General features: G+C 37.5%; 1 protein-coding gene across 3 annotated transcripts in view; it reads right to left on the reverse strand.

Moving 5' to 3' along the window:
- FAM120C (family with sequence similarity 120 member C) overlaps window positions 1–15745 on the reverse strand; it is a 104227-nt gene that overhangs the window by 47343 nt on the left and 41139 nt on the right. For all 3 annotated transcript variants that reach the window (XM_073889234.1, XM_073889233.1, XM_025852036.2), the window contains exons 5-9: window positions 13635–13737; window positions 13020–13096; window positions 12296–12576; window positions 11163–11436; window positions 10133–10304 (exon numbers count right to left, since the gene is read on the reverse strand). In XM_073889234.1, the coding sequence (XP_073745335.1) occupies window positions 10133–10304; window positions 11163–11436; window positions 12296–12576; window positions 13020–13096; window positions 13635–13737 (907 nt within the window). The remainder of the gene's footprint in view (window positions 1–10132; window positions 10305–11162; window positions 11437–12295; window positions 12577–13019; window positions 13097–13634; window positions 13738–15745) is intronic.

Here is a 15745-nt window from a genome sequence, read left to right on the forward strand (position 1 = left end):
ATGGATGTCCAATTCATCTAGTACCATTTGTTAAAAGGACTACCCTTCCTCTAATGAAGTACTTCTGCAGCTTTGTCAAAAATCAGTTGGTTCTACTTGCATGGGGCTATTTATGGGTTCCCTATTCTGTTCCACTGTTCTATGTGTCTATACCACTACCTATACCACGCAGTCTTGTTTTTGTAGCTACACAGTCAATCTTGTAAATCAAGGTAGTGATTGCTCCCAACTTATTCCTTTTCAAAATTGTTTTAACTGTTCTAGTTCCTTTGTCTTTTCATATAAATATCAGAATAATCTTGTATATATCTACAAAGAATCCTGCTGGGATTTGGATAGGAATTGTGTTAAACCTGCATATCAAATTGGAGAGAATTGACATGTTACTATGTCAAATCTTCCAATTCATGGAGATCTATGTCTCTCCATTTATGTAGTTGTTCACTGATTTCTTTCATCAGCATTTTATAATTTTCAGCATATAGTTGAATATCATTTGTTATATTTATGCCTAAGTATTTCATTTGCTTTGGAGGAATTATAAATATTTTATTTTTTTAATTTTGGTTCCTCATATTCATAGTATACAGAAATATAATACAATTAATTTCTGTATATTTATTGTGTATCCTACAACCTAGATGAACTCACTTATTAGTTCTAGGAATTTTGTTGTAGATGGTGATTTTCTACATAGACTATGCCATCTACAACTAGGGACAGTTTTAGTTCTTTCCGATCTGTATGTCTTCTATATCATTTTCTTGCCGTTCTATGCAGGCTAGAAATTCAACACTATGCTGAAGAGCAGCAGTGAGGGCATAACTATCCTTGCTCCCGATTTTAGGAGAAAAACATTCAGTCTTTCACCATGAACTGTAATGTTAGCTGTAAGGTTTTTGTAGATGTTCTTTATCTAGTTGATAAAGAACATCTTTATATCTTTATATAGTTGAAGGAACTATATATAGCTGAAGGAATTCTCTATTACTAGTTTTCTGAGAGTTTTTTATCATGAATTGTTGAGTTTTGTTATTTTTCCACATCCATCGAGATGACCATATTAATTTTCTTTTTTTATCCTGTTTATATGATAGATTACATAGACTGATTTTTCAAATATTGAACCAGTCTTGCAAGATGGAATAAACCCTACTAGGCAATGGTGTGTAATTCTTTTTATATATTGTTGAATTCTACTGATGAATATCTTGTTAAGAACTTTCACATCTATATTGATGAAGGATACTGGTCTGAAGGACTGTTTTTATATACTCTCTTTATCTGGTTTTAGTATTGGAGTAACACTGGCTTCATAGAGTGAATTGGGAAGTGTTTTTTCCTATTTTCTGAAAAAGATTTGTGTAGAATTGATGGCAATTCTTTTTTTTTTAACTTAAAGATTTATTGTCCACTATAAGTGCCCGTGTAAAGCATTGTTGGAAATTAAAAGATCTGAGACAGACTCTATGTACTCGTTTTTAAAAAAATTATTATTGAGGGGTGCCTGGTTGGCTCAGTCAGTAGAGCATTCAACTCTTGATTGAAGGGTCATGAGTTTGAGCCCCATGTTGGGTGTAGAGATTACATTAAAATTTTTTAAAAATTTATTATTGAAATACAATTGACATACAATGTTATATTAGTTTCAGTTGTACAACATATGGGTTTGAAAATAAATTTGTTAAAAATCTGGTACAGTTCGCCAGTGAAACCAATTCAGTCAGATTTCTTTTTTGGGATAATTTAAATTTTATTAATATTTACAGGGCTATTCAAGTTATCTATTTCATATTAGGTGTGTTGTGGTAGTTTGGAATTTTGAGAAATTGACCCATTTTGTTTAAGTTGTCAAATTTATGTGTAGAGTTGTTTACAGTATTCCCATATAATCCTTTGGATATCTGTAGGTACTATGGTGTTATTCCCTGCCTCATTGTTGATATTAGTAATTTGTGTATTCCCTATTTTCTTCTTTGCAGACTTTCTAGAAGTTTGTCAATTTTATTGTTCTTTGCGAAGAACCAGGTTTTTGTTTCACTAATTACTCTGTTATTTTTCTGTTTTCAATTTCACTGATTTTTGCTCTTTATTATTAATTCTTCACTTTGGTTTGCTTGCAGATTTAGCTTTCACCTCCTCTTGTTTCTTGAGGTGAAAATTCAGACGACAGATTAGAAATGTTTCCCCTTTTCTAATATGAGCATTTAGTACTATAAATTTCCTTCTCAGCAATTTAGCTCCATTTCAGACTCTAGTATACTGTATTTTTATTTTCATCTAGTTCCATGTATTTCTTTCTTTCTCTTGAGACTTGCTCTTTGACCCATGGATTGTATAAAAGTGCAGTGCTTTGTTATTTTCCAAGTATTTATTGATTTTCCTATTATCTTCCTGTTGTTGATTTCTAGTTTGATTCCATAGTGGTCTGAGAATATACTCTGTATAATTTTAATTTTCTTAAATTTATTGAGTTTGTTTTATGGTCCAGGATATGATCTATGTATATGTTCTGTAGGCATGTGAAAAGAACATATATTTTGCTCTTGTTGCATGTTCTTTTAAGAGTCAATTAGATCCTATTCATTGATGGTATTGTTGAGTTCTATATACCTCATGATTTTCTGTCTAGTTGTTCTACTCATTATTGAAAGGGGAGTTGAAGTCTCTGATTATAATTGTGGATTTGTCTCTTTCTAAGTTTCTCAGTTCTTTTTTGTTTGTTTGGTTTTTTAATATTTTATTTATTTGATAGAGAGAGCGAGAGAGGGAATGCAAGCAGGGGGAGTGGGAGAGGGAGAAGCAGCCTCCCCGCCAAGCAGGGAGCCCAATGCGGGGCTTGATCCCAGGACCCTGGGATCATGACCTGAGCGGAAGGCAGACGCTTAACGACTGAGCCACCCAGGTGCCCAGTTTCTCAGTTCTTGCATCACGTATTTTGTGGCTCCGTGGTTTGGTGAGACACATTTAGGATTGCTAATCTTCTTGGTATATTGACCCTTTTACCAGTATATAATATCGCTCTCTCTCCCTGGCAATTTGCTTTGCTCTGATGTCTACTTTATGTGGTATTAATACAGCCATTCCTAATTTCTTTTGATTAATGTTTTCATGGTATATAATTTTCCATCATTCTACTTTCAACATATATATCATTTATCTTTGAAGTGAATTTTTGGAGACAACATATAATTGGGTCATGATTTTTATCTAGTCTGTCAATGACTGTATTTTAATTGGTGTAATTAGACCACTACATTTAATGTAATTATTGATATGTTAGGGCTTAAGTCTATCATTTTTTTTGGTTTGTTCTCTGTTTTTCTTATCTCTGCTTTCTTCCTCTTCCCTTCCTATAGGTTACATGAACTTATTTTAGAATTTCATGTTGATTTATCTATATGTTTTTGAGTATTTCTGTGTACACCTTTTCTAGTGCTTTTTCTAGGCATTGCATTGTGTACACATAAGTTACCCCGTTCTACTGGTGTTGACATTTTACCGGTTCAAGTATAGAAACCTCACCGGTTACATCCCTTTAATCTTCCCCACTTAGAATTGTCTTACATATTTTCCCTATAGACACTGAGAACCAAATTAAGCAGTGACACTTTTGCTCCAACTGTGAAACATAATTTAGAAAACTCAAGAAAAGCAAAGTCTATTGTTTTTACCTACATATTTGTTCTCTCCATTGTCTTTCCTTCCTTCCTGATGTTGCAAGATTCCTTCTTTAAGTTTTTGCTTTAATTCTAGTAAGCTAACATACAGTGTTACTAGTTTCAGGTATACAATACAGTGACTCAACACTTCCGTACACCACCCTGTGCTCATCACGACATGTGTACTCCTTAATTTCCTTCCCCATCCCCCTACTCCCTACCATCTGGTAACCATGAGTTTGTTCCCTATGATTAAAAGTCTGTTTCTTGCTTTGATTATCTCATTTTTTTTTCCTTTGCTTGTTTGTTTTGTTTCTTAAATTCCACACTTGAGTGAAATCATATGGTATTTGTCTTTCTCTGACTTATTTTGCTTAGCATTATACCCTCTACCTCCACCAATATTATTGCAAATGGCAAGATTTCATTATTATTAGGGCTTAATAACATTCCATTATATATTCCAATACAATATTCCATTATATTCCATACACATACCACATCTTTATCCATCCATCAACGGATGGACACTTGGGCTGCTTCCACATCACGGCTATTATAAATAATACTTCTATAAACATAGGGGTGCATGTATCCCTTTGAACTGGTGTCTCTGTTTGGGTAAATACGCAGTAGTGCAATTACTGGATCATAAAGTAGTTCCAGTCTTAAATTTTTGAGGAACCTCCACACTATTTTGCACAGTGGCTGTACAACTTTGCATTCTCACCAACACTGCAAGAGGGTTCCCCTTTCTCTACATCCTCACCAACACCTGTTGTTCTTGTGTTTTTGATTTTAGCCATTCTGACAGGTGTGAGGTATTATCTCATTGCAGTTTTGATATGCATTTCTCTGATGATGAGTGATGTTGAGCATCTTTTCATGTACCTGTTGGCTACCTAGACGTCTTCTTTGGAGAAATGTATAAGTCCTTTATATATTTTGGATACTAACCCTTTATCAGATATGTTATTTGCAAATATCTTCTCCCATTCTGGAGGCTGCCTTTTAGTTTTCTTGATTGTTTCCTTTGTGGTGCAGAAGCTTTTTATGTTGATGCAGTCCCAATAGTTTCTTTTTGCTTTTGTTTCCCTTGCCTTGGGAAACCTATCTAGAAAAAAGTTACTACAGCTAATGTCAAAGAAGTTACTGCCTGTGTTCTCTTCCAGGATTTTTATGACTTCACATCTCACATTTAGGTCTTTAATCCATTTTGAATTTATTTTGTGTATGCTGTAAGTGGACCATTCTTTTGAATGTCGCTGTCCAGTTTTTCCAGCAGCACTTGTTTGAAGAGACTCTTTTTTCCTACTGGATATTCTTTCCTGCTCTGTCGAAGACTAATTGACCACATAATTGTGGGTTTATTTCTGCATTTTCTATTCTGTTCCATTGATCTATGTGTCTATTTTTTGTGCCAGTACCATACTATTTTGATTTACTACAGCTTTGTAATATAACTTGAAGTCTGGAATTGTGATGCCTCCAGCTTTGCTTTTCTTTTTCAAGGTTGCTTTGGCTATTTGGGTTCTTTGGTGGTTACATACACATTTTAGGATTGTTTGTTCTAGCTCTGTGAAAAATGCTGCTGTATTTGGATAGGAATTGCATTAAATGTGTAGACTGCTTTGGGTAGTAAAGAACATTTTAACAATATTTGTTTTTTCAATCCAGGAGCATGGAATGTCCTATCTCTGTATGACATCTTCAATTTAGTTCATCAGTGTTTATAGTTTTGACAGCAAAGATCTTTCACCTCTTTGGTTAACCTTATTCCTATGTATCATTATTTTGGGTACAATTACAAATGGAATTTTTTAAATTTCTCTTTCTGCTGCTTCATTATTTGTGTATAGAAATGCAACAGATTTCTGTACATTGATTTTGATTACTGCAACTTTACTGAATTTCTTTATCAGTTCTAGCCGTTTTTTGATGGTCTTTAGGATTTCCTACATATAGTATCATGTCATCTACAAATAGAGTTTTACTTCTTTCTTACTGATCTGGATTCCTTTTATTTCTTTTTGTTGTCTGATTGCTGTGGCTAGAACTTCCAGTACTATGTTAAATAAAAGTGGTGAGAGTGGACATCCTTGTCTTGTTATTGACCTTAGGGGAAAAGCTCTCATTTCATCCCTATTAAGGATGATGTTTCCTGTGGGTTTTTCATAGATGGCCTGTATTATATTGAGGTACATTTCCTCTAAACCTATTTTGTTGAGGGTTTTTATCATAAATGGATGTTGTACTTTGTAAAATGCTTTTTCAGCATCTATTGAAATGATCATGTGGTTCTTGTCCTTTCTCCTACTGATGTGATGTATCATGTTGATTGATTTGTGAATATTAAACCACCCTTGCAACCCAGAAATAAATCCCACTTGATCATGGTGAATGATTTTTTTAATGTTGTTGGGCTTGGTGTACTAGTATTTTGTTGAGGATTTTTATATCTATATTCATGAGAGATATTGGTCTGTAGTTCTCTTTTCTAGTGGTGTCTTTAACTAGTTTTGGTATAAGGGTAATGCTGGACTCATAGAATAAATTTGGAAATTTTCGTTCCTTTTCTATTTTCTGGAATAGTTTGAGAAGAATAGGTATTAACTCTTCTTTAAGTGTTTGGTAGAATTCGCCTATGAAGCCACCTGGTCCTGGACTTCTGTTTGTTGGGAGTTTTTCCATTACTGAATCAATTTCTTAGCTGGTTATTGGTTTGTTCAAATTTCCTATTTCTTCCTGTTTCTGTTTTGGTGGTTTATATGTTTCTAAGAATTTACCCATTTCTTCTAGGCTGTCCAATTTGTTGCATATAGTTTTTCATAATATTCTCTTATGATTGTTTGTATGTATATCTGTGGTATTGGTTGTTATTTCTCCTCTCTCATTTGTGATCTTATTTATTTGAGTCCCTCCTCTTTTTTTCTTGAAAGTCTAGCTAGAGATTTATCAATTTTACTGATTTTTGCAAGGAACCAGCTCCTGGTTTAATTGATTGCTTCTAATTTTTTTATTTTGTATATCATTTATTTCTGCTCTAATGTTTATTATTTCTTTCTTTCTGCTAGTTTTAGGTTTTGCTTTCTCTTCTTTTTCTAGCTCCTTTAGGTGTAAGGTTAGGTTATTTGAGATTTTTCTTGTATTTTGAGGTAGACCTGTATTGCTATAAACTTGCCTCTTAGTACTGCTTTTGCGGCATACCAGAGGTTTTAGACCATTGTGTTTTCATTTTTATTTGTTTCTGTGTACATTTTGCTTCTTCTTTGAGCAGCTGGGGGTGCACAGCTGGGCATGGTGGGAGACGGTGTCTGTGGGTGCTCGGCTGGGTACATGCACAAAGGTGCCTGGAAGACTGCTGCTCAGTGTGGTACATGCTGGTGACTGGGGGCATGTGTATACAAGGGTAGCTAGGGGTGCACAGCTAAGCACAGTATGACAGACATGCATGCTGTGCACCTGGTAGCTAGGTGGGGCACCTGCTTAGCTTTAACAAAACTTGCCCTGGGGTGCTTAGGTGGTGTAGTTGGTTAAATGCCCAACTCTTTTTATTTTTTAATATTTTATTGCTTTTTTACTTTTTATTTTTTTTATTTTTTATGTTTAAAGATTGTATTTGACAGAGAGAGAGAGAGAGAGAGAGCACAAGCAGGGGGAGGGGGAGAAGGAGAAACAGGCGCCCCACTGAGCAGGGAGCCTGATGAGGGGCTCTGTCATGATCTGAGCCAAAGGCAGACACTTAACCGACTGAGCCACCCAGGCGCCCCTAACTCTTTTTTTTTTTAAAAGATTGTATTTATTCCTTTGACAGAGAGAGAGCAAAAGCAAGTGGAGTGGCAGGCAGAGAGAGAGGGAGAAGCAGGCTCCTCGCCGAGCAGAGAGCCTGATACGGGGCTTGATTCCAGGACCCTGGGATTATGACTTGAGCTGATAGCAGATGCTTAACCGACTGAGCCACCCAGGCACCCCGCAAATGCCCAACTCTTGGGTTCAGCTCAGGTGGTGGGATCAAGCCCTGAATCAGGCTCTGTGCTCAACACATAGTCTGCTTGGGATTCTCTTTCCCTCTCCCTCTGCCCCTCTTGCTTGTGCTTTCTCTCTCTCTGTGTCTCTCTCTAAAATAAATAAATCTTTTAAAAAACTGCCCTGAGCCCAGGGCCAAGGCCAGCAAGCTTGGAGTGGATAAGTCCTCAGGAGAACTTGCGGGCATGGAGCACTGCTAGTGAGTTAGGTGCCAAGTATCTTTGCAGGCCCACCTCCAGCAGGTGTCTCTGTACTTATGCTGACAGTGGGGATGGAAAATGGCACCTACCAGCTCCTTGTTTCAGAAGTCCCCCAACATACTTGGAAATAAGTATGAACAGATCTGTCTACTGTTTGTGGAGTTTGTTCTGCCAGTCTTCAGATCGCTCTCTAGTTTATTGACTTGGATGTGGATGATACCTAGTTGAAAACATGGGATGGGGTGAGCTCAGGGTCCTCCTACTCTGTCATATTCCCAAGCTCCTCCCAAGATTCCTCCTTTTATCATTTCCTTTTTGTGTACAGGAATACCTTTAGCCCTTCTTTTACTGTAGCTCTGCTTGTGAAAAATTATCCTAGTTTTCCATCATCTGAAAATACGTTGATTTCTCCTTCATTCCTGGAAGATGTTTTTGTTTGATATAGAATTCTAACTTGTTTCTTCCCTTTCAGCCCTTGAAAATGTTGTGCAACTTCCTTCTGGACTCTGGCTTCTGATGAGGGATCAGCTGTTATTCATATTATTTTGCCACAATAGGTAAAGCATTGCTTTTCTCTGGCTGCTTTCAATAATTTTTCTGCCTTGAGCTTTCAAAAGTTTTGCCACAATTTATCTTCACATGGATTTCTTTGGGTTTATACTGTTTATAATTCACTCAGCTTCCTGAATCTGTAGGCTTGTTTTTCTCCCAAATTTGGTAATATTCGAGCCATTATTTATTTGAATACATCTGCTGTCCCACCCTCTTCCTCCTCTCCTTCTGGAACTGTGATGACACAAATATTAGATCTTTCATTCTGGTTTCACTGATCCCTGTCCATTTTTTCAGCCTATTTTCTATTATTCAGATTGGGTAATTTCTATTGTCCTGTCTCCACATTCACTGATTATTTCTTCTGTTGTCTCCAATTTGCTGTTTAACCCACCTATTGAGTATTTCATTTGTTTTTGAATTTTTTAGTTCTTAATTTCCATTTCTTCTATCTTCTCTTTCTTTGCTAAGACTTTCTATTTTTAATTTGTATCATGCATGTTCAGAATTCTTTGTCAAAGCATTTTTATGATGGCTGCTTTGAAATCCTTGTCAGGTAATTCAAACATCTGTGTCATCTCAATGATGGCACCTATTGACTTTCTTTCCTTGGTTTGAGAGCTCAGTTTGAAATCTTTTTGGTTCTTAGTATGATGAAGGATTTTCAATTGAAAAATGGAATTTGGGATGTTATTTTAAAAGACTCTTATTTCAATCTTTTAAAAGGATCTTTAATATTTTAAAAGGATCTTATTTTAATCTTGTGTTTTAGCAGGTATTTTCTGACACCACTCCAGTGAGTGAAGGGAGATGCTGTCTCATCACTGCCCAGTGGGATTGAAAGTCCTGGCTCCCCACTCAGCTCTTCTCTCTCCCTTGTTACAGTCTGGCAAGGATAGAAATCTAGGTTATTTATCTGGCCTTTGCTAGTAGGGGTGAGGGTAGGCCACAGATTTTTGTGGTATTTGGCTAGAGTAGAGTGGTTATTATCTAAAAATTTTCTGTGTTGCTAGGTTGTTTCTTTTGGGGCCTTTGACTAGCGTGAGAAGGCATTTCTTGGGGCTTTTACTGGTCTGTACCTGTTGGGTGTTTCTGGGCTGCTGGCTTGTCCCACATCTAGTCTAGGATATATGCAGCAATAAGAAAACCCAGGGAACTCACCACTGCATTATTCCTTGGATCCCAAAGTCCTTAGCCAGTCTGCCTTCTTCTCTTCACCTTTTAGAATGTCTTGTGCTTGTTATATATATAATGTCCTGGGCTTTTAGTTGTATTTAGCAGGAGGAATAAGGAAAAGTATATACTCCATCTTCCCAGAAGCAGAAATCTAGAGGGTTCTTTTGAACACACTAATTTGACCATGTCACTCTGCAGCTTAAAACATCTCAATGGCTCCAACTCTCTACGGGATCAAATCCAAAACAAAACCTTACTGAGGAGGAAAAACTATGTCAGATATACCTCTACATTCTCAAAGTCCAGCATGGTTCTTATAAGTAGTAGTTACTCTGAATGCTTAATGATTAAAGAACTGAGGCTTAAGTTCATGCATTACCCATACCAATATGTATTCTGGCAAATTATGTATTTTCTCAAAGACTGCTCCACACCCAAAAGTATGAGGTGCTAGTACAGACATTTTTGTTCCATACCAAGCTTTGAGAGAGCTGCTGAAGCTAGAACTAAACTCACCTTCCACAGGTAGCCGCCGCCGTATGGCCAGGCGTTCCATTTTCCGCTGTGTTTCTGCCAGACTGAAAAGGACCCCATAAACATACTGACGTGCTGACCGGAACAGGAGAGCAGCTGGAGGCAGCTCCATGTTACACTCATCCTCAATACATACGGGGATCTTAATCTCACCCTAACAAAAAAAATGGTCCAGGATAAAGAACAAAATGAGTTACCCCAAGGTTTGGAATTGAGCTGAGAAGAATCAGTAATGAACTTTAGCCTCTGTAGCCAAGCTACCAAATTTTCTACTTGTATTTAACAGTTTCAGAATAAAAAGAAGCTGTAATAAGCCCAGATGACCATAGCCAGCTTAAAAGCTATGCTCCATCTTTAGAATCTCTGCTATGACTGACTGTAGCTGACTAAATGGGGAAAGTCACATCTTAGACATTTTGCTGGGGGATAGATTTGTATGGTAAGACGGAGGAAGGGAACAGCTCTGGAGAAGTACAGGAAGAGGTAAAGAACAAGGGCATAAAGCCTCTTCTTAGATTGTGTCCAGCCCTAGACCATAGTCTGTCAACATGGTGCATGATCTTTTTTGAAATCTCACAATTAGGGGCGCCTGGGTGGCTCAGTCCTTAAGTGTCTCCCTTTGGCACAGGTTATGATACCAGGGTCCTGGGATCGAGCCCCGCATCAGGCTCCCTGCTCAGCGGGAAGCCTGCTTCTCCCTGTCCCACTTCCCCTGCTTGTGTTCCCTCTCTCGCTGTCTCTCTCTGTCAAATAAATAAATAAAATCTTAAAAAAAAAAAAGAAATCTCACAATTATAGTTCTCTTCTTGGGGCCTCATTTATTATAAAGTTCTATCTCCTGCTGGTCTCACTTCACCTGAGGCCCTTAATACAATGAGGGGCCCCAGTATACTTGGTCTCCTTTTATCTCCCTTCAGATAACAATTAGAATTTTCTCTGGTAACTTATGGTTCTAGGAAGTGTGAAGTACAATGTTAAAAGCAGGGAGGCAGGTGCTGATGTCCTCTCTTACCTTAGTGAGGACATGATAGATATATGGGTACATAAGACCCCTTCGGTGTCTGTGCTCAGCAACCCGCAAGACTTCAGGAGCTACTGGAGGTAAGGGCGGAATGGTGATGTCCATGTGGTTCCTTGTAGACATAGACAGCAGGGATGGGATGTGGGGCTCTCCATCACCCAGGTTAGTATCTGCAACTCCAGCATCGATGGGCTGTACCCAGGACCCTCTGTCACCATTTGGATCCTCCCATCCAGGCTGCTGCTGAAGTGTTTCTGTGATGTGACTAAAAATTTCAAAAGACCATGTAGAAGAGATAAAGGAGGACACATGTTGTAATGAGCACTGGGTGTTATACGCAAATAATGAATCATTGAACACTGCATCAAAAACTAATGATATACTGTATGGTGACTAACATAACATAATAAAATAATTCAGTTGGAAAAAACCCCAAAGATATAAACATACGAGTATACGCAAAAAAAAAAAAAAAGATATTCCAACTGAAGATTTCTGTTCTGATCCTAAGGATTCTTACAAACCCTCTGGAAGTCAAGACACTAAGTACTGGACCTGATATATTTCCTCTACAGCTTATAAGAGGCCATGTCTAGAGTCAGCTTACATTCTAAGAAACTAATTATAACTGAAACCTCAAAGTAGCTCTGTTTCCCAGGATGAATCTGCTTGGAGAAATAATCTAAGAACAAATAAGCTAGTATAAAATACCACTGTTTTAATCCTCAGAACCCTGTCTTAAGCAATATAACTGCCTACTCAATTGTTCTAATACTTCAACTCTATAAATTCTTTTCATTTTTTTCTACATTCAATCCATCCCTCTCAAAAATTGAGAAATGACAGCCATGAAATGTAGCACACCCATACCTAGGGCTTCCCTAACCAGCTGCTATGCATCCTTTTACTTCAGGGGTCTGGGTATCTGAAAATTACCACCTGTACAGAGTCGATATGAGTATGAAGTAGTCAAGCACAGAGTTTGAGAGTACTTCATTTAAGAGTAAAGAGCTACAGAGAAAAGCCAGAAACATATACTTCCCCACACCCAACCAAGGTTACCAGCAAAAAAAATACAGATGCACCGGAAGTCTGTTCCCTTGAGTGCCTATTCAGATACTTACTCAGAGCTGGTTCCATTTGGTTCCTCACCATCAGAGGAAGAGGAGTGAGAAGAGTCTGGTCCCAAAGGAGGTGAGGCTTTGGAAGTCAGGTAATTGGGAAACTGGGATGCAGAGGAGTCATAAGAGACAGCCCAATTGGCAAAGGGGCTGTCCTGCAGCATGGGATCCTCAGAAAAAGCATGGGGTTCCCCCAAAGCATGGGGAGAGAAGAGAAGAGAGGAGTTGGGTCCCACTGGGAATGGTGGTGGATATTTCATTTTCTGGGGCACATGGTGAGAAAACTAAAGGATAAAACAGACAGAAAAGCTATTTAACATTTGAACAGGCTCCAAAATGGTTCCCTCAGAAGTTGTGACACAGTGGATAATGCCAGTAGCAGGGATTGTTGGGATACAAAGAACCTACTGAGAATAATAAGAAATTATTCTAACAGTGATATATGGACAGAATCCTCCAGAGGCAGGACAATGAACCAATCCATGTCTCCTAGAACCACTCTCCAACATTAGCTAATCTACCTTCACAATGCCCTAGTGGTTACTGATGTGGATGTTTTCTTTACATAGTCTGCCAGCCTCGAGTTGAGAATGTGACATAGGTATATACAGCCTTGATATTCTGATAACATTGAATTACCTTAACTTCTTAACTCAGAGTATAAAAATCAGGAAGCAACCTGAGTCTAATGCTAACACATGGTCTTGAGACTCTTGAAAGATATTACCATTGGCTTTCCAGCAGAAATAGTGCCCATCTGATTTCGTGGAAGGGGAGGATTTCCAAGGCGATTATTCCGAAAACCTGAAGCCAAGAGAAAGGGCTATACTTTAGTGAATCCTAATAATTCTACCATATTACATTCTGCTAACCCCACATTGCTTGAAAAATTATTAATAGATAAGTTATAATTTATTGAACACCAGCTATGTGCCATGCCAAGAACCTTATGGAAATTATTTTTTAAAAAATCCCATAAAATAGGTATCATAAGCCACATAACATACATGCAAATGTGACTAGTTAAGATCACACAGCTATTAAGCAGCAGAGGTGGAATTCAAACTCAGGCCTGAACCCAGAGACAGAGCTATTTTACGTACACCAGGCTGCAGTGGAGGTTAGTGCCAGAAGAAGCCCAAGCTAAGGAAATGGCATTGGACCCCATCTACAAATTTGAAACCACTCTTATGACATGAAAATCAAAAAGAGAGTATCCACCAAACAGGGATGACTTCTACAAGAGTGCAGTACAAGTCATTTCACTCTGGCCCAGGAGTTCCCATGAGGGACTCGGTTTCCCCTTTGGATAGAGGAGCTCTGCATCAGATGGAAGCCTTACCTAGAAAGGAGGAGGGACCCACTGGCAGCGAAGAGAGTTTGGTTGTGACTGAATAGTATTCAACTGCTTTCTTGAATCGCTCTATTTTATCTTCTGTCCTGGACTGGACATTGGAACATCAGATGTTCAGGAGAAGAAACAACATGAGTGTCTTTTGCATGCAATTTATAATTGAAGAGTCAAAACAGTAGAAGAAATAACATATTTTAAGAAACCCAAGAGAGCAATTTTTCATGTCGCAGAAAAGATTAGGTAGAGAGAAAGCATTATAAAATGTAAAAAAAAAAAAAAAGCTTAAAAATAAGTAAATAAATAAATAAAGTTTACTTACATTTTGTGCTATTCTAAAATGGTTATATGATCATTAGGAAAAATAGATAAGGATGGGGAAAAATTACATATTACCACCACCCAAAGATATTTTGGTCTGTTTTCTTCCAGTATTTTATTTTATTTTTAAAAATTTTATTTATTTATTTGAGAGAGAGAACGGGTGAGAGAGAGAGAGAGCGCAAGCATGTGAGTAGGGTGAGGGGCAGAAGGAGAGAGAGAATCCTCAAGCAGACTCCATACTGAGCAGGGAGCCTGACACGGAGCTTAATCCCAGGACCCTGAGATCATGACCTGAACTGAAATCAAGAGTCTGACACTTAACCGACTAAGCCACTCAGGAGCCCCTTCTTCCAGTATTTTAAAATAAACTTTTGTTGACATACGGTCTATTTTAATATATTTTCTATAGTTGATACTATATAATTTCATATCCTTCTTGTATTATAATTTTGAATGACCATATCTCTTAAGCACAAATGTAACTACTTCCCTAATACTTCATATTTAGGATATTTCTCACATTCAGCTACTGTAAGTTATGCAGCAAAGAACATGTATGTACATATAAATTTTTTCTGGATTTCAGATTATGTTCCTAGGAAAATGTTCCCAAAGTGGAATCATTGGTTCAAAAGGTATGAACACTAAAATAAAAAGCACTTAAACATATACAAAAAGCACAATGTGTCATCACTATACATCCACCAGAATGGTTAAAATTAAAGATTACAAGCATCAGGCACCGGTAAGGATATGGAATAACTGGAACTGCAGTGCATTGCTGGTGGGAGTGTATATTGGTATAATTTGGGAAACAGATTGGCAGTTTCTTATAAAGTTAAACATATATTTACCATAAGGCACAGCAATCCTACTTCCAAATACTTACCCAGGAGAAATGAGTACATATGTCCACAAAAAGATAGGACTGAGAATGCTAACTTTATTCATAATAGCCCCAAACTCAAATAACTCAAATGGATACCAAGAGAAGAACGGGTAAATTGTGGTCGATTCCTACAATGGAATACTATACAGTTATAAAAAGAACAAAGTGCAACATAGATAAACCTCAAACACCTTATACTGAGTGAAAGAAGAGAGATACAAAAGAGTACATACAAAGTTCAAGAGGAAGCAAAACTAATCTATGGCAAAAGAAGTAAAAATACTGGTCATCTCTGAGGGGTTAGGGCTGACTGAGAAGGAGCTTTTCCTTATCAAACCTTTTCCAATGTAATTTTAAACTCCTATTAAATGTAATTTTATGAACTTCCTAATATTTCATCAAATGGAATATAACCTATTAAAGTCATTTCTACTTTATCATTATAAAAATGATATGATATGCTTTGATAAGCATAATTTTACATAACTTTCTTGGATTATTTCATAGGGAATATTCTTAGAAGTGGAAATATTAGGTCAAAGGATATGGTCATTTTCATAAGACACATTTTTTAAATTTAAATTTTAGTTAACATACCATGCAACATTGGTTTCTAGAGAATTCAGTGATTCATCACTTACATACAACACCCAGTGCTCATCAAAAGTGCCCTCTTTATTTTTTTAAGACAGAGAGAGACACAGCGAGAGAGGGAACACAAGCAGGGGGAGGGGGAAAGGGAGAAGCAGGCTTCTTGTGGAGCAGGGAGCCCGATGCGGGGCTCGATCCCAGGACCCTGGTATCATGACCTGAACTGAAGGCAGACGCTTAACGACGGAGCCACCCAGGTGCCCCAAAAGTGCCCTCTTTAATACCCATACCCATCTAG

Source organism: Callorhinus ursinus, unplaced genomic scaffold, assembly GCF_003265705.2.
Source record: "Callorhinus ursinus isolate GAN/ISIS: 27379988/994484 unplaced genomic scaffold, GSC_fseal_2.0 scaffold103, whole genome shotgun sequence".
NCBI classification, from domain to species: domain Eukaryota; kingdom Metazoa; phylum Chordata; class Mammalia; order Carnivora; family Otariidae; genus Callorhinus; species Callorhinus ursinus.